Here is a 25,222-nt window from a genome sequence, read left to right on the forward strand (position 1 = left end):
AAGGAAGGAAGGAAGGAAGGAAGGAAGGAAGGAAGGAAGGAAGGAAGGAAGGAAGGAAGGAAGGGTGGGTCTCATGAACTCATAATCTTCCTTCCTGTCTCTAATCCCCGAATGCTGGGATTATAGGCATCACCATACCTAGCTTCAAAGCCTGACTTACTGAAATGCCGCTGAAGGATTAAAAGACAAAAAATAAGTAAAAACATTAGAAACATAAAAAATGATCTGTACAATTTATAGGTTGAACATCATTTTAAAATGTATTAGAATTGGGAGGAATTTCCTCTCATTCAAATTAAGATGGTGACACATACATCAATAATCCTGACACTTGGGAAGTAAAGCAAACTCTCAGGTTCAGTCCAACCAGAGCTACAGACTGACTGTCTCAAAAAACTGAAAGAAAATCAGTAAGAGAAGATGGTGTAGCTAACTCCAATACCACATAGAGAGACCCTATCTAAAAAAAAAAAACAAATAAAAAAGACATGTTTATTCTTTTCTGTACTAAAAAAACATAAATACTCACTTAACTCCAATTATTTGGACATCAAATTCCTTGGCACATTCCAAAAGATGCCTACAGTTCTTCAGTGTAGTGCCAAACTTCATGTTAGCATCTTCACCTCCAATATTATCTTCTGTTGCAATATGTAGTAAGACCCTAAGAGAAGGGGAAGATGATTGGGGCAGAGTTGGTTTACATCATCATCAGCACATGTGAAGCCTGAAGATTGTAGGAAGTATGTTGATTATGTTGCCAGTGTTCCCAAATCCAGCGATGGATGAATCAAGTGAACCTAATGAAAAACAATCCTGTATAGAGAAAAAACTAGCAATTAGGGCCTAAGGCATGAAGCTTGCAAGGATGGGATTATGGAAAATGCAGCAAGTTAAAACTCTGTTGTAGCAGCATGAGTATCGGTTGGGCTCTGGAATGAAAGATGACATTACTTCCAAATGAAGTCCATCAGTCCATGAATCCACCAAAAAAGACTAAATTCAAAAACAATGCCATCAATGTCTTTCAATAAAAATCGTAAGGGCCTTAAAAATTATCAAAGTTCCTACAGTTTTCTAGTGAGCCAAACAAGCCAACACTTGCCTGTTTTCTGAAGATTGGGCATATTTCTATGAAGAAAAACAAAGTAGACTTTTATCCAAATGTTTTCACGTAATGGATGCCTTAATACTGTTAAAGCCACCAAGTTAGGCCATTATCTTTCAGCCTTCCCAATGCTGCAACAGTTCCTCATGCTATGGTTGACCCCTAACCATAAAATTATTTTTGTTGCTACTTCAGAACTACAATTTTGCCACTGTTATGAATCATAATGTAAATAGTTGTGTTTTCCAATGGTCTTAGGAGAGAGGCCCCCATGAAAGGGTCCCCAAAGGCTGAGAATCAGCACTTGAGAAGTGCTGAATCGGGTAGAAGATATTCAAGCTTCTAGGAACATAGCTTCTAGGAACATATATAAACTTTCAGGAACATACAGAGCTATAACCATAATTTGATGGATCACACCATGGAATTTTCCTCCAGGAGCTAATAAGTCATATCCCAGAATTTATCACTACATCTCAATTCCATAAAAATGATCACAAGTGGGCAGAAAATAAAATGCTGCCAGCCTCTCTCATAAATTCCAAATAATGTTAAGTTACAATACATACCGACTCTGCCATTATTGCTCCCCTTCAACAGCTTGACAAACTAATGCTAAGTAGCAACAACATTGTCAAGTACTTAGGTATATACTTACTTGGCATTTGGGTGATTCCTTGCAATTTTCTTTAATTCAATTTCACTGTCACATGTCATAATATTTACTCCAACTTTTGCTGCATACTTTATCTGAGACACTTGCTTACAAGGACTTGTGAAAATGATGTTTTCCGGAGATACACCCAGTTCTTGCACTAAAGCCATTTCATTCTGTAAAAGATTTAATACAATCATCTAACAGGAAAATTTTTAATTACTTTTGAGTACTTTATCCTTTTTCCCTCTGCCAAAGGCTGAGGACTGAACTCAAGAGCACACCATGCCTTCTAAACTGTTCCATAAATTAGTTTTATCTTTTAGTTAAACCAAAAGTCACAGAATTCACATTCTGGTAATGCTTCCCTACTCTTGTGTTTTAAAAACAAATAGGACATGCTCCTATTCAAATTACTGGAAGGAGGTTCAGAATTTAAGGTAAGGAGCCATCTTGAGTGTCATGCCAAATACCATTGGACTCATGTTAGTTCTAAAATGTACAGTGGTAGTTATTATAATTAGGAAGAAGTTTAATGACACTTGCAGTGTATATGGCATAATTCTAACACCTCTCGGGATGTCTTAATGATACACAGGGAACATATGAATTTCAAGAATGCTGCTCTGCTGAGCGTTGATGCAGTACATACTTCAGATAAAATTCCCCCTGGCTTGAGGTTAGTATTTCTATTTTGGTCAAGCTTCAAAAATGGCACATATAGCTTGATCATGTTAGCCTTTTTTGTCCTTAGGAATACTTATATTCCTGCCCATCGTGTTAAAACTTTTTTTTTTTTAAACAACATCAACATGTTGGCAGCCAAAGTACACAGCTTGAACCTGAAAATGGACCCCCAGACAAGAGTTATTAAATTAACAAGCTGGTAAGCCAAGGACAGGTAAGATTCTGCACAGAACCTTACCAACCTAAGACAGAATGCATTGCTTTTGATAATGCATATTACATGATGGGTCAGAACAACCTAAGACAGGCTCAGTCTTGTTAGTGAAATAAAAAAGGGGGCGAGGTGGAGAACCTTTGGGGCTGCTTGGCGAGAATCTGACATGGGCCAAGGACAAGGAAATGGGCTGCTTGGCAGGAATATGACACTGGCCAAGGAGAAGTAGGCTTCAGGCAGGAATATGGTATTAGGCTAGAACAAAGAAAATAATATCAGGCAGTAACCTAAATCTTAGGCTAGAACAAAGAAGTAATCTCAGGCAGGAATCTAAGTATTAGGCTAGAACAAAAGTAATTTCAGACAGGAATCTAAATTTTAGGCTAGAACAAGGAAGTAGGCTTTAGACATGAAAATGACCTTAGGCTAGGACAGGGAAGAAGTAGGCTCAGATACATAGGCTCAGATACTTTGGTCATCCTGATAAGCCCTTAGAAACAGTGGTCATGGGAGTGTTCGTGTAATTGGGTTTAATGCCTTGCTTCTTCTTTGACTATTTGTGTTTATTGTCTTGCTTGTTCTTTGACTATTTGCATCGATTGTATTGCTAGACCCTCAACCTAGAACTGACCTTAATACATGCATATAATTAAAATGGTATAAAAGCAAAAAGGAGGAGGGGGGTTGGGATAGGAGGTTCTAGGGAGGAGAAATGGGACAAGGGGATGACATTTGTATTGTAAATAAATAAAATATCCAATTGTAAATAAATAAAATATCCAATAAAAAATTAAGTACAAAAACAAAACAAACAAACAAAAAATAAAAACAAATAGGCCCAGTGAGCTAGCTCAGCCTAAAGGCACATGTCTGATTACCTGAGTTCCATCCTCTGGACCTATATGGTAGAACAATGAACCTATCACTCAAGAGTTGTCCTGACTTTCACAGGTGTACATGTAACTTGTAAATATCATACATAAATACAGTAAAATTTAAACATACAATCTTACTTATGTATATGTATTTGTGTGTGTACTCCCTCACCCCTCCTCTCTCATGCAATAGAAGTGAACTCAGAAGGTAGACACATTGGATCCCCTGGAGGGGGAGTTACAGGTGGTTGTAACCTGCTGGGTGCTGGGAAAACTACTGAGCTATGTCCTCCACCCTCACAAAAGACATTCAACAGAAGTAATCTCAAAGGTTCCTCCACCCTCACAAGACATTCAACAGAAGTAATCTCAAAGGTTATATTTACTGCAGTCAAAAGAATCTGAGAACAGGACTGGGGATATAGCTCAACTGTTAAGAGAGTGTTTGCGTAATCAGCATGTATGAAGCTCTAGGTTTGATCCACAGAACCATGTGAATTAGGAGTAGTAACCCCCACATGTCCCTAGCACTTGGGAGGTAGAGGTAAGAGGAGCAGAAATTCAAAGACATCTTCAGCTACATAGAAAGTTTTAAAAAACCATCTTGAGCTGTCTGTTTCAAAAGAAAACAGAGATTCTGTTTCAAAAGAAAAGTACAGCTGGGCAGTGGTGGCGCACGCCTTTAATCCTCACTTTAATCCTAGCACTTGGGAAGCAGAGGCAGGCGGATTTCTGAGTTCGAGGCCAGCCTGGTCTACAGAGTGAGTTCCAGGACAGCCAGGGCTACACAGAGAAACCATGTGTCAAAAAAATCCAACTCCCCCTTCCCCCCCAAAAAAGAAAAGTACAAAGAGAAAATCCTAGGCTGGCTCAAACTCATTATGTCACAAAGACTAGCTTTAAACTCCTGAGCCTGCATCTAACTCCAAAATGCTGGAATTAAAGGAAACAGCTATCACAGCTAACAATAAAGAACACTGCTACTCTTGCAGAGAACCTAGTTTAATCCCAGCACTATTTACATAGAAGTGTACGACCTTCTAGTACTCTATTCCCAGGGAACCCAATGACCACTTCTGGCCTCTGGTCAGTAACAGGTAAGCAATATGGTATATATACATAGACACAGATAAAAAAAGAATTTTAAAATTTAAAAAAAAGTCTTTTTTAAACGTTCTTGATTGATTAAAAATGTTTCTCCAAAGTTCACCAGTGTGACATCCCTTTCATCAATACACCTGAAAAATTAGTAGACTTCCCATGATTAAACGTAGTAAAAGACTCCATTTAAATACTTATTTTAAAACCCAAACATCAAACTTCTTGTATTTATTCTACTGGTGTCTAGGAGTTAGTGATTTCAAAATGCTTTTAGTGGAAAAGAGAAATACTTACTTTGCTGGAACAAGCAAACCCAGTTCCAAGAGCTGCCAAGATCTCAAGTACAGCTGGAGTGGAGTTACACTTCACTGTGTAAAACGGCTTTATCTGAGCCACCACGTTCTGCCACTGACTGTGCTTCTTCACGATCTTCCCAAGATCCCCCACAAAAAATGAGTTTTTTCCTGTCTATTGATGATAATGAGAGAAAAAAATAAATAAACCACTGAAAAAAAGATACATGGGAGAGAATATACCCACTATGCTTAAGTAGTTAAGGGTGGAGGACAAATGGTCACTAAGTATGCAATGACTTTAAAAGTAAAACAGAATGGATCTAAGTAGTATTTCCACCTCACATGAGAAAAGCAAGTTAAGATTTAATTAAGATGCCCTAACAATATGATATGAATAGCTTGTTTCCAGGGGTGTCTAGCATCATCAAGTACCACTCTGCCTCAAGAGTCCTGATAACAAAGTAGAAAAATATGTGAAGTTTGCTAGGAGCCTTGGTCATATTTGTATACTGAAGGTCAAGAAGCCACTTTTACTAGAAACTAGAGTAACTTTAGAGCTCTTCAAGAAACCTGGAGAACACAAGAAATCTGGTTTTCACAAAGAAAAACAGTGCCACACTGTTCACGTAAGTAAATGGAAATAATCTTATAATAAAATGAAAATAAATGACTAACTAGCATAAGTGATCAAACTGTAACAAAACACATTGGCAAGGATAAATAAAAATAAAGCTACAAGAGTTACCTGGACCAAGTTCTTTTAATCAGATCAGTGTCTAAGCATAACCAACCATGCATTTTCAAATTTGGAAAATTACCAACATCATACTCGAGTAATATGGCACACTTACCAGGGTATGTTCATAAACATAGTTATCAATAACATTTCCAAGGTTTGTTCCTTCATCCAACAGGCCAACGGAGTAGTTCGCATCGTCAATAAATCCTTTCATCTCAGCCGTATTCCACAAAGCCGAAAGTCATAAACCAGGAAAAACAAGAGACGGGCCACCAAGCCTATGTCTGGGTCCTTAGAATATGCAACAAACTGTCAAAACAAAAGTTAGATCAAACTCTGCATTATTTCAGTAATTAAAACATGGATATATTGAGTGACCCACTAAAACTGTCAAGTATTCAATTCCATAAGGAATTTATGTGATCAATCAACACTTTCAGAGACACTGGAAATTTTTTTTTTTTTTTTTTTTTTTGGTTTTTCGAGACAGGGTTTCTCTGTATAGCCCTGGCTGTCCTGGAACTCACTCTGTAGACCAGGCTGGCCTCGAACTCAGAAATCCACCTGCCTCTGCCTCCCAAGTGCTGGGATTAAAGGCGTGTGGCACCACTGCCCGGCGACACTGGACTTTTAATGCTATTTTAAAAGTAAATTAAATGAGGAGGGTTGGGGAGATGGGTTAGTCAGTATGTGCTTGCTACATAAGCACGAGGACTTGAGTTCGTATCCCCAGCACCCACACTGAAGTCAGGTGTGAAAATGGATGCATACCATCCTAAAGCTGGACAAGCAGTTCATCTAGCTATAAAGGGAGAGCTATACATTATCTACTGTATCTTTTGAGAGCTTATCTCAAAAGAGTAAGATGGACAGTGACTGGCAAGATACCCAATGTTGATCTCTGATCTATGTAGCAACACATGTCTACACACACAAGCAGGCCAAGTATACAGGCATGTAATCCCAGCACTCCCAGCACAGAGGATCAAGAATTCAGTTACTTGCTATCTCCCTAATTACCACATAAATAAATGCAGATAAAAAATTTAAAGCTCAATATAACTTACTAAAAATGCAATCCCACACATAGATCATATGACCTAACATTGTAAAGTTAAGTATAGATACTTTTAGATATAGTGAGTTACATGACAGCCAAGACTATGTAGAAAGACCATGTCTCAAACAAACAAAAAGCTAAGTATAAATATTTATATTCTAATAGTTGAGCTTGGTAGCTTATGCAAGTAATTCTAGCACATGGGAACTTAGGAGGCCAAAGCAAGAGATTATCAAGAATTTGAGGCTAGCCTAGACTGTACAAAATGAGACAGTTTCAAACATTTGTGCACACACACACCCTGGAGTAGGTAAAGGAAAGAGGGACAGGTAAAGGACAATGTGCAGCTATTCTAGGTCTTAACTTCAAATTAAAAATGGTACTCTTATAGCCTACCTACAACTTAGAATCAAGAATATGGAAAATTCAACTAGTGACCCTTGCCAATTCCTAAGAGACTGGCCTAGCAATGACAGATCCAAGGAGGCTCATGGTTTTAAGTGCTCTGAATGAAGTTTAAATGATTATTCCATGCAATAGTTAGAATTCTCTGTTACAAGTCTAAAAGATAAGCTTTGCATCATATAACTATTTAGGATCCATTTTACTTTCATGCAACAGATGCAAGAAGAAGACATTAAAACTGAGACAAAACACAAACATGGACAAGACTTTCTTAGGTGCTTGGTTCCTTTTGCTACCCCACCTCTGACTGGCTGTTTTAAGGGACCACCTTGGGTGATGGTTCTTTATCCTGAAAATATACACCATTTCAATGGCTCCTAAGCAGTGTTAGCTTTCTGGCTACATAAAAGTCAACCACTTACAATGTCAATAAGCTGTAGTAACTGTGAAATTTCATAAAATAACATTCAGTTTCAACTTGGAAAGTACTAACATTCATTTCCAAGACAACTAGATTCAGTTCAATAAATAAATCTTATGCTATGACGGAGACTTAAAACAGAGTGTTTTTCTTTTTATCATGAGTTTAGCTGTAAGATCCACATTGTATACAGTGGATATAACGCACAGACATTCTCTAAAGGATGCTATACTAGGATTGGAATTTAGGATAGACACTGTTTTATTTGTTGGTTTTTTTTGTTTGTTTGTTTGTTTTTTTGTTTTTTCAAGACAGGGTTTCTCTGTGTAGCTCTGGCTGTCCTGGAACTCACTCTGTAGACCAGGCTGACCTCGAACTCAGAAATCTGCCTGCCTCTGCCTCCCAAGTGCTGGGATTAAAGGTGTGCGCCACCACCGCCCAGCATAGACACTGTTTTAAACAGTGTAACTCCAGCTAGAACATCAATTTTAGGGATATAATCAATCAGGCACTAAGAGTAATAGAATGAAAAGATGAACACCAAGGTAAATATTATAAAAAGTAGGGGTAAAGAACTTCCAATTAGGTTTTACATCACTTGACTGCTAAACAGCCAGCTTTATTTATTTAATAAGTCCTCCCCAAGACACACACACACAAATACATAATTAAGAGGCTAGAGAGCTGTCCCAGCAGATAAGAGCTTTTGTTCTTAGCTGGCCACTGTATGATACATCTTTAATCCCAGCATTAGGGAGGTTGAGGCCATCCTGGTGGTCTATAAAGCGAGTTCCAGGACCACCATGGCTGCTACACAGAGAAATTCATTTTTGGGAGGAAAAAACTGGAGAAGTCAGGTTTGGTTACCAGAACCCACATAGTGGCTCACATCAATGACAGTTCCTGATGATCCAGTGTTCTCTTCTGACCTTTACAGGAACAAGGCATGCACATACATACACTAGAGAAAAACTTAGACACATAACACATTTTTTAAAACTATAATCAAGATCTTTAGCCTAGCCAAGTTTGGTAGGATTGCATATCCACAATTGCAACACTCAAGGACAAGGTAGAATTTGTAAGTTGAAATAATCTGAAACTTGTTTGTTTGTTTTTTTTACAAATCTCATTATATAGCCATATATAATGAGATATTTTGGGTTTTTTTTTTAACTATACACATACCATTACTTGGGTCTCTTGGGTTGTTGTGAACCACTACAGGTAACTGATGTCAAATGTAAACATTCTGCCTTTTAAAGACAAGACAGGGACTGGAGAGATGGCTCAGTGGTTAAGAGCACTGATTGTTCTTCAAGAGGTCCTGAGTTCAATCCCTAACAACCACATGGTGGCTCACAACCATCTCTAATAGGATCTGATGCCCTCTTCTGGTGTATCTGAAGACAATGTATTCACATACATAAAATAAAAAAATGAATCTTTAAAGACAGGACAGAAGAGCCTCAATTTATCATAGTTCAAAAAAAGATCCTCAGTATTTGCAAAAACATCAGGCTCATTGGATGAGTCTTACTTGGTCAATGCGATATTCTTCAGAGATTTTTCTAGAGTAATATCATGGGGCTATCTAAGAATTTTTAACACATGTACAAACAATATGTACTTATATTAGTAAATATATATATACATACATATATTTATATATAACTTGTTACTACTCATAAGTAATTTTTCTCATGTCCCTTTAACAATCAATCTCCAAAACCATTCTAATCAACCAAACACCTTTTAAATTTCAAATATTAACTGACTAAACCAAAACAGTGGAAAAAGAATGGTACTGTTAATAAGAATAAAAATGTGTAGTGGAATATCCCCCCCCCCCACACATACACATTTTACAATAAAACTCGGTAATCTGGGAGGAGCTAGCTAATGTGGGAGGAGAGGAGAAGAAGAGGAGGAGCTCTAGGGAGACAGATGTAGGAGCCCTGGATGACCACACATGAATCAAGAGCAGCCCTGGGTAACAACTTATATCTAGGTTAGGTAATTGGTTAACACTCCCAACTGTGTGGGCATCTTGTTAATTTGAGCATTACCAAATATATAAAGCCTTTGGATAACCTTTAAGCATTAGAGTCTCATTTCTACTGGGTACCACGTGATGGACTGGGCTCAGCCCAGCCTTGTGGAGACAGTGTGGTAGGTAGGCAGAGCCATCTCCCATGCTGGTGTCTCGGTGGGTGGCAGGGCCATTGTCTCTGGCCGCCTGAGCCGAGCAGCAGCAACCGGCACCCGCTCATGGCCACAGGACTTGCCTAGTCGGGAAGATGGTGGGCGCTGGAACCACAAGACAGATCGGGTGCTGCCATTTTAAATACCTCCTGCAACAAAGTACTAATATGAACAAAGCATAACCTGGCTCTGAAAGAAGCCAGGGGAGTGCTTAGGAAAGTGTTCACTCATCTGCAAGATGCAACTGTCACTTCAGAAGCAACATGCTATTTGATTTCCTTGCACTGAGACCCACAATAAAATAATTACTATCAATATTACAGAAGCCTTGATGTATTTATCTTCATTTCTGAGATTCTCACAATTACAAGCCCACACCTGAGTCAAGGACATACGGACAATAAACTCCATATTAAGAATACTGATGTTTTGTTTTTGTAGCCTGGCATCAAACCCAGTGCCTTACCTAACCCTAGCCATAAATAATGGAAAGTTCTTATAAGAGATGGTAATACAGGGGCTGGAGAGATGGCTCAGTGGTTAAGAGCACTAACTGCACTTCCAGAGGTCCTGAGTTCAAATCCCAGCAACCACATGGTGGCTCACAACCATCTGTAATGATATCTGATGCCCTCTTCTGGTGTGTCTGAAGACAGCTACAGTGTATTCATATATAATAAATAAATAAATCTTTAAAAAAAAAAAAGAGAGATGGTAATACAACAAACAAAGTCCCTGTAGGTATCAAGTTCATCCCCCAGGAGAATGAAGTATCCACCATAGTAAGACGCACCAGGCCTTGGCTTGATTCCCCAGCACAGCATAAACTGCATAAACTGGGTGCTGAAGAGCCTATAACTCTAGCTCTGGTGGGGCCAAGGCAGAAGGACCTTCAGGCTTAAGGTCTTTCCTCAGTTATACAATGAGTTCAAAGTTAGAACCAATCACAAAAAAACAAAAACAAATCCATCTTCTACAAGTCTTAAAACTGTTATAAGGCCCTGCAGCCTTATCACACAAGTAACTGACAAACTGTTAAAAGTTACATGCTAGATCCAGAAAAACTTGATCTGATAAAGAATATGCAACACATATCCTCAGACCAGTTTTCTATAGTCCTCTAAGTTAACAAACTCAAAATGTCACTGGGCTTGGGGCAGGGGGGCCGGGGAAAGCAGGACACATAGTTCAATTGGCACAGTGCTTACCTAGCCTGCCAGAGGCTCAGACTCAATGTTGGCCCAGCACAAACAGGGCATGGCAGTACACACCCATAATCTCAGTACTATAGAGAGGCAGCATTGGGAACTTTAGGCGATTGCTGGCTATAGAGTGTTAAGTTTGAGGATAGCTTGGGCTAAATGAGACACTGTCTCAAAAAGACAGTACAGTAGTACAGTATTTCAAACAACTGGAAAGGGGTTAAGGAGAGTCTCGGTAGCTTGACTTCTTGTCTTTCCTACCTCCACTATACTTTATTTTCACTGAAGGAGCTGTAAAAAAAAAACAGTATAAAGACTCCAGGAATCCTTCCTTTCAATTTTAAGTTTAAAAAACAAAAAACAAAACAACCTTCTTGGGCTGGAGAGATGGCTCAGTGGTTTAGAGCACTGACTGCTCTTCCAGAGGTCCTGAGTTTAATTCCCAGCAACCACATGCTGGCTCACAACCATCTGTAATGGGATCCGATGCCCTCTTCTGGTATGTCTGAAGACAACTACAGTGTACTCATATACTCATATACATAAAATAATTCTCTTTAAAAAAGAAAACAAACCCTCGTGTGTGTGTGTGTGTGTGTGTGTGTGTGTGTGTGTGTGTGTGTGTGTGTGTGTGCGCGCGCGCGCGCGCGCAGGCGGATGTGGAGGTTCAAGGACAACTTGAAGGAGTTAGTTCTCTCTACCACATGGATTCCAGAAATTGAATTCAGGTTGAGAAGGTTGGCTGCAACAAGCAACTTTACTTGCTAAGTAATTTTCTTCATTTTAGAAAAAAACAAAACAAAACAAAACAAAAAACCAAAACCAAACACTTTCTAAATCTACTTTCATAAAAAGATAAAAAATTTGCTTAACTGCTAGTAAAGATGTATTTTGTTTTTAAGAGGTATTAATAAAGCCAGGTATGATAAGAATATGCCTTTAATCCCAGCACTCGGGAAGTAAAGGCATGCAGATCTCAAAGCCACCCTGGTTTACATATTGAGTTTTAGGACAGCCAGGACTATATAGGGGGGAAAAAAAAAACCCAAACACCAAACAACCAACAAACCAAAGGAAGAGAGGAAGGGAGAGGGGGAAAGAGAGGAAGCGCTCATGTGGTGGTGGAAAGTGGGAACAGTTCATACCACAAGCCAGAACTTTCAAGTTAATCCACAAGAGGCTGTTTTCCAAACCTTTCAGTTCTCTTCACTAAAAACAGGCTTTCTTGGATATGGTGGTGCAGGCCTGTAATCCCAGAACTGGAGAAAGTCTGAGACAGGAAGACCCTTCCAAGTATTAAAAAAGCAAGCACAGGGGTACAGTGAGACTCAAAAGTTAAAAAAAAAAAAAAAAAGCCCAAAAAGACAAAAAATCAAGTACTAAAAAGTATCCTCTATTTACTACCATATTGAAAGCTACTTTTAGCAACTAAATACCTATTCACGCATGACTAAAAGCTCATTTAGTGTTGCTGAAATCCCAACACTACTGTTGCAAAGAATTTCCTTTTGAACTCTTGGCTGGGGAAAAAACAAAACAAAACTGTGTAACATTTCTTATTTACACCTGTAAGTTGGTGTTTTGATTTTGATAATACATTTTCCATGAAGAAGCTGCCAAAAGAAACAATGGCTCTAAAGAACCACATATTGTTCCCTGGAGTCTTACACGAGGCGGCTGAGTCCTCCTGTTCACTCCCAAGAGTAACGGCTGCTGGCAGCTATGCACTTGCCTTGTTACACACCTGCTACAAAGGCTTCTATAGTTGATTGCACTTCAGAAGAAACTGACACATCTTTCATATAATCACAAGATAATCCTGGCAGCAACAGCCCACTTGACACCAAGCTGGATGAATATGAGTCTTGGGTTTCTGAAGTGAAGACCTCCCTGGAAGTAGAACAGGGAGAGCTGAAAGGTTGAGAGTATTGTTTCACAGACAGCTATCAGGAAACCCAATCTTAATAAAGCCAACCACTTCTCAACAGGACCTTTACTCACTAAAAATGACAATACTGTGTTTTGAAATGTATACTATAGCTACTGTAGAGATGCCTAACACAAGCATTTCTACTGTATTCACGCAAGCATTAGATGGCTCGACACTAGCTTCAAAAATTGACAAGAGTCCCTAAGCTCCTCTCTGCATCCCATCTGCCAACAGAAAAACGTTACTTACCATACAAGATAACTTTGGAAGTAACTGATTAAAAACCACTAGAAGCAGCTTCTAAAGGATGACTGCCCTATAAAGACCTCCAGGAGGAAAAAGCACCAAGAAGCTATATACTAAAGGAGATAGCTGAGATATCCAATGAGTGGTAAAAAGCTAACAGTACTTTTGCCATGGACCAGAAACTACCTACAGAGAACACTCATGATATCCAGAACAGGGTTTGCTTCAACAGATAGTAACTGGAAAGCTAATAATCACAATTTAAAAACATTTTTAATGGATGAAACAACTCACTGTGCCTAGACAAAAAAGCATTTTCATGAAGGGTTATACTAAAAAGAACAACAATGAGCAGAAGATATGAAAGAAGAAGAGATTAAGGAAATGAACACAGCTTACTTTAAAATATAAGATGATTCTCAATAACATTTAGAAACTTTGTTAAAAGATTTATGTTTTGTGAGGACTGGCAGTACACACGTTTAGTCTCAGCACTTGAGAGGCAGAGACAGACAGATCTCCTCAGTGTCAGCTGGGTCTATATAGTTAAAATTATGTGTCTATGTTTGTACTGTATGCATATACATATGCCTATAGAAGCCAGAAGAGGGCACTGGATCCCCTGGAGCTGCAGATGTAGGCTGTTATAAATACAACCTGTCATGGTTAATGAGAATTAAATTTGAATTCCCTGCAAAAGCAGTAAGTGCTCTAACTACTGGGCAATACCCCAGTTACCCTCACCTTCCACCCCGTGAATTACTTTTCCCTATGTGTATTGTATAGCTGTCTGCATAAACATAGGTGTCTTGGAAAGGCTAGGAAAGGGCACTGGGATGTCCTGGAGCTTGAGTTATATAGGTGATTGTGAGCTTCCAGTCACAGGTGCTTTCTAGAAACTGAAAACAGGTCCTCTGCAGGAGCAACATTCTCTAAACTGTTGAGCACCAAATCTTTCAAGCACCAAATATTAAAATATCTCAATGACCAAATTAAATAAAGGACTTTTATAGCCATATTATATTTATGCATGTAGACCTTCCGTTTGGATGTGTGCTACTTTATAATCTGGTACAAGTGACACTAGCCTACTGAATGGTAAACTAGTAAGATGTTCAAGAGTCTAGGGCACATAACTAGGAGCAGAAGTGTTAGATTTCTAGTGGTAAACAGTTTAAGTCTCTTACTTACTTTTCCATTATGTATTCATATACACTTTTCAGGAGTTAATAGGACAAAACTCATTCATGTTAAAGACCATCTCAGGATTATTATGGTTTCCATGTAGAACATAGTAGAAAATATCAACCTTTTCTTGTTTATACAAAATTTGACATGTTATGTTAAGCTTAGATACTGATCTAAGAAAATACAGAGCCAGACATGGTGGCACACATCTTTAATCCCAGCAAAGGGAGCAAAGCAAGTGAATCACTGTGATTTTGAGGCCACCCTGATCTACATGGGATAGCCAGAGCTGCATAAATACAGAGACACCCTGGCTTAAAAACAAAGAGCAAAAAGAGAAAGTATAATCTTTGTTCTATTCATTACTGTGTGTGCATACGCCCTGCAGGCATGTAGAGACCAGAGGATGACTGTAGAGTTGGTTGGCTTGCCTCTTCCATCCTAGATGGCTTCTAGGGATTAAACCCTGGCTGACAGGCTTGTATTCTCAGTGACAAGGACCCTTCCCAACTGAGCCATTCATTGAACCAGCCCAAAATTAAATATCGATTTTTTTTATCAATTTAGTGACAGATCTTTGCAGTAATGGGCAAGAAGTAAATTAAAAATTTAACTTACAACATACAGCTAACACTAGTTTCAGTCTACATGACCACAGTGCTGTATCCTAAAAATGCTGATCTTAAAAACCCAACTAAAAATATACAAACGAAAACCTTCATAGGTCAAAAAACCTGAGGGAGTTTAGGGGAAGAATAGTGATTTGTTACAGCTTTTGTTAACAGTTCATATAAACACACACATACACACACACACACCCCCAGTGGTATCTCAGCAGCCCTGGTTAGACTTGTTATAAGACTAAGATGGCTTCCAACTCAGAAATCCTCCTGGCCTTGCCTCTTTAGTACTGGGATAAAGTTGTGTGCCACCATGCCTAATAGCTTAAAAACAAAACAAACTCATGTTTCGTTTTCTGACAATCTCACACATGTATATAATTTATATTGATCATATCCATCCAAATCAATCAACGCAAGCACTCCGCACACAACCTCTCCTCTCATATTCCTTCCCCATTGTTTGGAACCACTGAGTCCACTTAGTGCTGCTGACTGATCTTGTACAGATCTTATGCCACAGCAACAACTGTATTTTAAGTCTACGAATGCTACTCCATTCACAGTAATTATCCCAGAGCAGTTCTAGGACAACAGCGAATCCAGAATTAAACTGTTTCAAAAAACTAAAAAGTAGTACAACTCCATAGAATGTCCCGAATAGACACTCAAAATCACTCAAGCAATAAAGCCGCACTACAATCAGAGCAAAGCATAGATAAAATCCTGCTTCTGGCTTGGTGTGGTGGCACATACCTGCAAGTGGATGGATCTCTAGGAGTTTGAAGCTAGTTTTGGTCTATGTAGCAAGTTCCAGGTTAGTTATGATTACAGTAAAAAAAAAAAAAAAGTCTTAAAAAGCATACAGTCAGCCGGGCAGTGGTGGCACACGCCTTTAATCCCAGCACTTGGGAGGCAGAGGCAGGCGGATTTCTAAGTTTGAGGCCAGACTGGTCTACAGAGCGAGTTCCAGGACAGCCAGGGCTACACAGAGAAACCCTGTCTCGAAAACCAAAAGAAACCAAAAAAAAAAAAACCAAAAACCAAAAACCCATACAGTTGAACAAAAACCTGTTTCAATGAGCATGTTACCAGGCATAGAGATTTGCACCAAATGCTGAAGGAGATGGTTTCACTGAGGAGGAATAACCTCCTCAGGTAAAATAAATAAACAGGCAATTAAATTATGAGCTAGTCAGGGAACAAGCCAAACCCTTTGGCCTAGGCATTTATTCATGAAATATTAAGTCTCAGAGTCATTATTTCGGAGAACTTGTGTACAGGTGGAAATGTCCAAGGTTACAACGGATGATCCTGGAATAATTACACCAATAGGGTTAACTCAACAGCTGTCATCCTAAAACACCAGCCAATCAATTTACCTAAAATTTACATTTTGAACACTTTCTCCTAACATAGTGCCTCATTTATTATAATTAGTGACAAATCTCTCGAAAATCTTTTTTTGGTAGAGTTAAGGGGAAACTCCAAATCAAAGACCCTAAAACAAGATCAAACAGGGTAAAAAAGTATGAAGCATATACATTGATAGTCAATGTCAACTCTTTCATACCAACTGTCCTCCTCTGTAATAAATCTGAAAACCACTTAAACCCTTCTGAACACAGGAGCTATCAGATGCCTATAATTTCAGCACTTAGTTAGACTGAAGAAGCGGTCCAAAAATCAGCCGTAATTACCTAAGACTGGCCTGTGTTGTGTTTAGTGGTTGCAGAAAGCTCAGACTACTTGCCATCAAGCCTGATTACCTTTGTTCAAAACTGGGGCCCACACGGTCAAAGGAGAGATCCAACTATACCAAGTCTTCTGACCTATACACCTACATACACAAAATAAGTGTAATTTAACGAAATGTTTTAAAGCTGAGTATTTGGGGCCCTTGTCTTCAAAAAGCAGAAGAAGTGGCTGGAGAGATGGCTTAGCAGTTAAGAGCACTGGTTGCTCTTCCTGAAGACCTGGGTTCAATTCTTATTATCCACATGGAGGCTCATAACTGTCTGTAACTCCAGTTCCAGGGGATCAAACATCCTCACACAGACGTACATGCAGGCAAAACACCAATGCACATAAAATTAAAAATACATTATTTAAAAAGAAAGGTAAAACAAAGTAAGTTGGTCTATACTATTTTCTAGATTACAAGCTGAAGAAAGGTACCACTAAATATTACTTATGAAAATCAAGGATGCAGTTACTGTGATGGTTAGTGTTAGTTAATTGCCTCTGGGCTTGTTAGTGAGGGATTATCTCAATTAGGCCTGTGATCCCAGCTACTCTGAGACTGAGGTAGGAGGACCCCAAGGTCTGTCTGGTATTGGTCTAGGATACATTGTTTCAGGCCAGTCTGTATTGTAGAGTAAGATCTTGTCTCAAAAATCAATGAGTGGAATGGCCAGGAGAAACTATCAAACTGTGAGACACCTAGTTTGCAGATACTTAATGGAATGAACTAGCTCAAAAACTGATGGGTTGATTTAGGGTTGATTTAAAACCTTATCCTGAAACCAAGTGTAATAATAGTATACGCCTGTAATTCCAATGCTTAGGAGGCTGAAGCAGGACTGCAGTTGATTTCCAGTCAAGCCCTGGCTACAATAGTGAGACCCTGACTTTTATTTATAAATAAATGAGTAAATGCCAAGGAGAGGGAGAAAAGAAAACCCATCCTGATGCCTAATCCTAGAATACCTGCAGAAAAATTCTAGTAGAGTATTGGACACAGCTCAAATACAGTTCATATAGTCAAATAGCAAGTATTTCCATAAGGACAATGGTTTAAGTTCTTATAAAAGTTCAATGTTATTGTTCAGCAGAAGATTAATCCTATGATCCCAACTCCCATTTCAGTGACACAACTATCATATACAAAGATACTGCATTTCTAAGGTACTACTATATTTATTATTCTAATGGAAACCCTTGAAACAATGTATCTCTGAATTTATTAAGAACAATCATGTAGTACATGTTAGATACTATGTAACACTCTACAAGAGATTGAGTTAGCTCCCTATAATCATCAACTCAGCACAAATTCAGGTTAAGTTCTTCTCTCAAGCTAGTTTGTACTTGCAGCAAGCCTAAAACATGTGTTTGATTCCAAGGACCTATATGGTGGAAGGTGAGAACCAACAGGTTGTCCTATCTATGGCGTATGTCCAGACAGATAGACACACACCCCTACTTCAATAAACAAATGTAAATATCTGCAAAAGAACACATGGTTCTCCAATGTCCACACAATAATAATAAACAAAATCCAATACTTAATGTTCACCGAAGCAAAAAAATCTCAGTTAGGTTTATCTTTAACTGTGGTCTCTTCTGTAAAGATAAACTGCCAAACCTGGTGGTGCAGGCCTTTAATCCCTGCACTTGAGAGGCAGAGGCAGGATGATCTTATGTTCCAGGCCAGGTCAGCTTGGTATACATAGTGAGTTCCTGGTCAGCTAAGGCTAGTCTCAAAAAAAAAAAAAGTTTGTTTTTCTACCTTACAGCTACTGCCCTCTGAAAAGTCTATGCCTACACTTCAGTATGTCTCTCCTCTTCCCTGAAGCACCTCTCATTTCTACTCATCCCTACTCTAACTAAAATCTGTTTTAAAAAAAATCTCTGAATAGGGTGACAATATGACTCACCAGGAAAAGGTACTTGCCATGCAACCCTGGAAACCTGAGTTCAATACCTAGCATGGGGGGGGGGGGGGGCACGACTTGACTCCCACAAGCTGTCCACTAACCTCTGTTAAGTGTGCATTGGTAAGTGTACCTCACACATGTAAAAAAAAATAAGCCCCAGCCTGTTAAAATGAAACAAACAAATGGGACAGGGTTCTCTCATATGACCCAGATAAGCCATGAGTTCCTGACACACTCTCTATCTCCCAAATGCTTGGGCTGTGTAGACTGCATGGTTCTGGAACTATTTTTATTCAATAGAATCTATATTGTAACCAAAATAAGAAACACTACTTTGACCTCTTAGTTTTCCCAAGATAGATCTCCCCCGCCCCCATCTTTGCCACCAGGCTGGCCTCAAACTCAGAAATCTGCCTATCTCTGCTTTACCAGGTGCTGGGATTAAAGGCGTGCACCACTACTACCTGGCTTGATTTTTCTTTTTCAAGAAATACTTTATTGACTACACTAGAAGGAAGCAATGAGCTAGGGAGTAACTTGAAACTGATCCATCTGAGATTTTTCCTAGTACTGCTGTTTATCCCCATGTAGAACTCATTTAAGTCTCAAAATCCCAAATTTCAATTCCATGAAACCTAAGAGATGGAATTTTTAAACTTTTTACAATATATTTATCATTTGCACGTGCAGATCATGTGAACACAGAGTCCAGAAGTAAACTTCAAGTGTTGTTTCTCAAGAACCATCCACATTTTCAAACAGAACCTCTCGCTGAACCTGGAGCTTATCAATTAGGCTAGCCTAGCTAGTCAGTGAGTCCCAGGATTCTTATCTCCATTGTCCCAGCACTGGATTATCAGCTGGAAATGACGTCCATGGTGTAACACCATGGATCTGTGAGCACAAAACTAGCCTGCTCTATATAGTGAGTTCTAGGCCAGAGCTACAGTGAGAAAACCTGCTCTCTAAAAACTAATAAACAATAAGTAGATAGATGGGCCTCTCAAACTTAAACCAGGCTTACTGAGAAAATTACAGTTCGCACAGTCTTAAAATAATCCATGCACAGAATATAAAGTAGTCAAAAAATATCCTTGACTATCTGGAATGTGGCATGCTGGAAATCTCAAGTATTATCTTTTAAACCATTGGCTTCTACAAGCTTAATAGATGAAACTACTTATGAGATACACAACTCTTTCAAAAAAATAAAAAGCAAACATTTGATCAGCAAGATTTTCATTACTAGGAAAATGAAATAAAATTGCCTTCACACTCAATACTCTTAAGATACAACCTTACCAAACAGAATGGCAGAATCTTTTGCTTTACCAGGGGGCTGGCAAGATGGCTTCACAGGTTAACAGCACTTCTGCCAAACCTGAATACTTGGATCTAGATCCTTGGAACCCACATGGTAGAAGCACAGTACTAAGTCCAGAAGCTGCCCCCTCACTTTACTTACTTACACACACACACACACACACACACACACACACACACACACAGTGAATGCTTTCTAAAATGTCTTTGATGCTGGGTAATGTTAACTCAATGCAGCACTTATGAAGTGTGGAAGAAGCCCTGGATTCAACTTACAAAACCTGAGTCTCTTCTGACTCAGCCAATACTTGCACCTACTATGTAGGTGACTGAATACAAGAAATTATATTCTAAAGTCAAAATCCAGTCTCCAATTTATACTAAAACCTGGACTAGTACAATTAAAAAAAGATTTTATTTTTACTTATCTGGATGTATGTATATGTCCATCTCTGCATGAGAACGTGCATATGTATGCAGGTGCCAGTAAGTCAAACGGGATGTTAGATCCTCTCAAGCAAGAGTTATAGGCAGTTGTGGACAACCTGACATGGGGGCTGAGAACCAAAATGGGGTCCAAGAACAGCAAGTGCTCTTAACCACTGAGCCTTGTCTCCAGACCTCAATAAAATATCTTAATACACTAAATACAGTACTATTCATTATGCATTCAAGTAAAAGTTATAAGTGATTCTATTGTTGGTAAATAATACATATATAACCTTACCAGTCTCATTTGTTAACTAATCTGTTTATTAATTTTAAGAGTCTGAAGAGGAGGCATAATTCCAAATTCTGAGAAACACTGGATCAGCATTTCAATTGTATTAAGTTCTCCTCAAATGTGAAGATACTTACATGGACAAGTTAGGAGATGGAACCCCCCTATCATCAGCTGGGTTCCCAAGGTGGCTCAGCGTTGAAGTCAAACTGCTCTCTATACAGCACTTCTCCTAGGCCTTCTGGGTAGTTGTATACTCGGTCAGAAAGTTCGCCCTAAAGAAAGAAAAAATAGAAAGTTTTGTGTTTTAAAAATTAGGTTGTAATTGAAACAGGTTAATTTAAATGACTGAATAAGTTTTAATTTATTTAAGTGTTCTATTAAGGTGACATTTCAGTTGTTTATGGTACCATATACTTGGAATTTTTGCACTTAAGAGGCTAAACAGGATATTTTAAATTCAAGGTCAGCCTAAGTTATATAGCTAGGTCCTGTCTTAAACAAAATGAGAAAAATGATTTCAAATGTTCTAGCGCAGTCTTGGAACTACACGGTCAAGTTCACACTATCCTTTGCTACAAATTCCTACTACAATACTAAACAGTTAGACATGGTGGTACACACATGTAATCCCAGGATCTGTGTAGGCAGACAGAGTTCAAAGTCATGCTTTATCAAAAACAAGAGCCTGAGGCCAGCTTAGGAGACACTAGATTCTGTCTCCAAAAGAAAACTTAAAAAGCCCTGTGCAAGTCTATGTAGTTTTTCTCCCTAAATCTAGCCCCTCTAGGCCCATTTCATTTTACTATCACCAGAAGCAAATGAATGTGAAGCTTAGCATGCCACAAAAAAGTGCTAAATTTATTTAGTGCTTCAGAAACAGTCATGTCAATAATGGCTTAACTGAGTGAGGTTAGAATTTAAAAAGTGCTATATATACAACCTAAATATAAATATCATTTGTACTTCAGTAGTTACTACTTCAAAAGACTACAACATGCTGATTATATCTCCTTAAGAAAAGGGATAGTAAAAAGGGAATCAAAAAGAAACTATATATGGTCAAGAGTTTGTAGGTTCTCAGACGTACTCTATGCATTTGTAAAGACCTAAATGGGATTTAAGCAAATTTAAACAAAGTAAAACTGTTCTAACTAGTGGGGAAAACTGACCACTGTTAAAAGCATTCAGGGTTGCTGAGAACTCGTATCTCAGTAGTACTTGAGAAATAACAGCAGAAAGATCAGGAGTTGAGGGCCAGCCTCACCTACATAAGGAGTTGAAAACTAGTCTAGGCTATATGAGATGCTATCTCAAAACAACTTGTAAAAACTATGACCTTCAGATTCTAAATAATATACTGACCTAGCAACTTTGTTACTCTACTATATACACTGAACCCACGGCCATCATGAATGTAGGTGACCAACAAGCTATATATAATCCCAGGTTTTAATCTATAAAACATTCTACTTCATCAAACACCTAACTTTTAAAAACTAAAACATGCTGAGAATTAACTCATTCTTAACTCTCCTAAGGAACGTAACAATTATCCTGGATAAGACATTATTTTTTTCCTATTTTATTCACAGCTACTCTTTTGCTGCTTATGGCAATCCAAGATCAATTCTGTGAAACACTGAGGACATTAAACTTCAGACATCCACCAACATCCTTCAACGATATGTAAACTTTCTCATTTAACAGCGATATTAGTGGAAGATGAAGGCTCCCTAATTGTAAAGATATTTAATAGATACTAAAAGTGGTGCATAATAGGGTATGATGGACATTTACGTACAGGGTAAATGCAAATGTTTATCAGGAAGAGGAAAGTAGAAAGGGAGGGTAAGTGAAAAATGTGCATGAAAGGCAATACTGAAAAATTCCTAGCCAGGCAGTGGTGGCTCACACTTTGAATCCCAGCACTTGAAAGGCAAAGGCAGTCAGATCTTTGAATTCCAGGGTGGAACTACAGACTTCCAGAACAGCTGTGCAGTTTTGAAACCCTGTCTAGAATAACCGAAAGAGAAAAGAAAAAAAGGAAAGATAGACAAATTACTCTCCTATAGAATGACCTGTGGGAGGAGGTGGAGATGGGTTGAAAGGCCGTGTAGCCTTAGACTGGCTGGTCCTAAACTCTTGTGTGGCCAAAGACGTGAAATCCATATCCTCCTGCCTCCATTTCCCAAGTGCTAGGAGTACAGTGAACTGAGGACTGGGGTCACAGGTGTGCTTCTAGGGTGTTTATAGGGTGCTGGAAATCAGACCCAGGGCTGGAGACTCCAGGCAAGCACTTGACCTACTACAAATCTAGCTCCACCTTGACACTCCTCAAAATTGTTTTCCTCTTGGAATTATCTTTACAAATGTTACTACTATCTTTGCAACTTTTACAAAAAAGTTTTTTGTTTTGTTTTTTTTTTTAAAGACAGGATTTCTCTGTACAGCCCTGGGTGTCCTCAAACTCAAGAATTCTGCCTTGTCCCCAGTGCTGGGATTAAAGGAATGCACCACAATCGCCCAGCAAAGTTGTTTTTTGTTTTTTTTTTTAAAATCGGGCAGGCCGGAAGACTCAGACACACACACACACACACACACACACACACACACACACACAATGGAGTATTCAGAAAAAACTATTAATATACAAGAATATGCTAAAACCTACAATATGCTAAATAAAAGCCTTTTACACAAAAGTATGCATATCAATTGATTCTATTTGAGTCCCTTGATTTAAAAAACAAGACCAAAAAAAAAAAAAACAAAACAAAACAAAAAAAACAACAACTAGATGGGCATCCCAAGAACTGCGGTGAACTGTCAAGAGAGCTCGTGAGGGTGTTAACAACGTTCTACATCTTGACAGAGATTTTGATAATAAAGTTCTTTCTCCCTTCTTTAGGCACAGGATTTTGCTTTCATGTGGCCAAGGCTAGCTTCAAGAATTTCCTGGAATTACAGGTGTACACCCCCTGCATCACTTTGTTAAAACTTACTAACTAAATACAAGCCAGACTCACCCTGAGCCTGTAATCCTAGCACCGGGCTGATGTGGGAGGTAAAACAGCGACTCATCTGAGTTAAAGTGAGGCCCTGTCTCAAACAACAAAAACTAATCAATCAGCACAAGTAGGGAACGAAAATTTTATTGCCAATTTCTAAAAATTAAGAGTATGGAACTGGCCAGGCGGTGGTGGTGTACGCCTTTAATCCCAGCACTTGGGAGGCAGAGGCAGGCGGATTTCTGAGTTCAAGGCCAGCCTGGTCTACAGAGTGAGTTCCAGGACAGCCAGGACTACACAGAGAAACCCTGTCTCAAAAAACCAAAATAAAATATAAATAAATAAATAAATAAATAAATAAAAGAGTATGGAACTGTATTTAATATATGGAAATACTAAAGCTAGTGCTATGAATCATTTTGATGGCTGTAATGCAGAATTAGTATAGCAAGATGTTAGCTGGGGAATCTAAATTGAAGACATCACTCTGACTTCTTTATTGGGAATCATACTAGAACCTTAGAAAAATAAATTGATTACTTGATTTATCTTTAGTACCTACAATTTTACTTAAACACCCTTTCCTACTTATGTTAACTCCTCAGGGTACCAAGCATGCTCTGTCAGACGTATTTCTGCCAGGCTAGTTTATAGTCCACGTAATCCTTTCCTGAGTAAATTAACCATCTCTCATCCAGACTGAGCATATATTAATGGCAAAACACGATAGGACAAGAACGATCTAACATACCCACCACAAAACTGAGTTCAATCTGGTCTAATATCCTGAGGCTGTAATCGGTGTAATCGGTGCTTGCTTAGTTTAACCAGTAACACACGTTCACGATACATGATACCGTAAAAACGTTTCGCCACCACTAACTGCTGGCAGCCAACAGAGTTCTTGATAAGTCACATCAACCTACCCTTCGCCCTCTTTCTTCCCCGCGATCACAGCGAGGACCAGAAAACGAAGCCATGGTGACTAATCTCCAGGCTTCAGGAGGTGACTGGGGTAAGTGAAAGCGACTTGGCCCAATCAGGAGAGCCGCAGGGGCGGGGCAGCAGCGCCGAGGTTTCCAGAAGGGGCCAAAGGCCTATTCGCTTGCTACTTGACACCGGGGCTTCCCCGCCGCCGGGCCCCGAGTGAGGTCAACTTTCCACCGCCAGAGGGGGAGCGCGCACTCCGCACCCCCTCTCCCGCCCGCAAGAATCCAGCCTCCTCCCAGCTGTCACCAGATGCCGGCTCGAGGCCCGCCCCGCTCCATTCATAACCCGAAGCCCCGGCCGCCGCAGCCCGTCCACTCCGCACCACAACCCCCTGCAGGCACTGAGACCCGGAGAGGGCGATGGGACCCCCCCAGCCCTCAGGGCTGCCGCCGGGCCCCCTCCCCGGAAACAGCAATGCACCACGGGAGTGGGGTGGGGGCCGCATGCCACCGAGAGGGAACGGCGACCACCGCCAGCCTGGCCCCGAGCGCGGCCCCACGCGCACACGCCCCCTCGCTCAACCGCGGCTGCCGGCTGCCGCCCAGGGTCGCGAGGCGCCGGCCGCC

The 25,222-nt window shown here is 39.5% G+C and overlaps 1 protein-coding gene across 3 annotated transcripts in view; it reads right to left on the bottom strand.

Moving 5' to 3' along the window:
• Positions 1 to 25,222, bottom strand: part of Azin1 (antizyme inhibitor 1) — a 34,104-nt gene that overhangs the window by 8,352 nt on the left and 530 nt on the right. For 2 of the 3 annotated variants that reach the window (XM_028766351.1, XM_028766372.1), the window contains exons 2-6: positions 20,793 to 20,930; positions 5,788 to 5,984; positions 4,935 to 5,108; positions 1,767 to 1,939; positions 530 to 664 (exon numbers count right to left, since the gene is read on the bottom strand). In XM_028766351.1, coding sequence (XP_028622184.1) covers positions 530 to 664; positions 1,767 to 1,939; positions 4,935 to 5,108; positions 5,788 to 5,889 — 584 coding nt within the window. In that variant the 5' untranslated portion in view covers positions 5,890 to 5,984; positions 20,793 to 20,930. Of the gene's footprint in view, positions 1 to 529; positions 665 to 1,766; positions 1,940 to 4,934; positions 5,109 to 5,787; positions 5,985 to 12,712; positions 12,859 to 20,792; positions 20,931 to 25,222 lie in introns of all 3 variants that reach the window. The other variant, XM_028766361.1, reaches the window with a different exon arrangement.

Source organism: Grammomys surdaster, unplaced genomic scaffold (assembly GCF_004785775.1).
Source record: "Grammomys surdaster isolate TR1022 unplaced genomic scaffold, NIH_TR_1.0 63, whole genome shotgun sequence".
Taxonomy (NCBI): Eukaryota; Metazoa; Chordata; class Mammalia; order Rodentia; family Muridae; genus Grammomys; species Grammomys surdaster.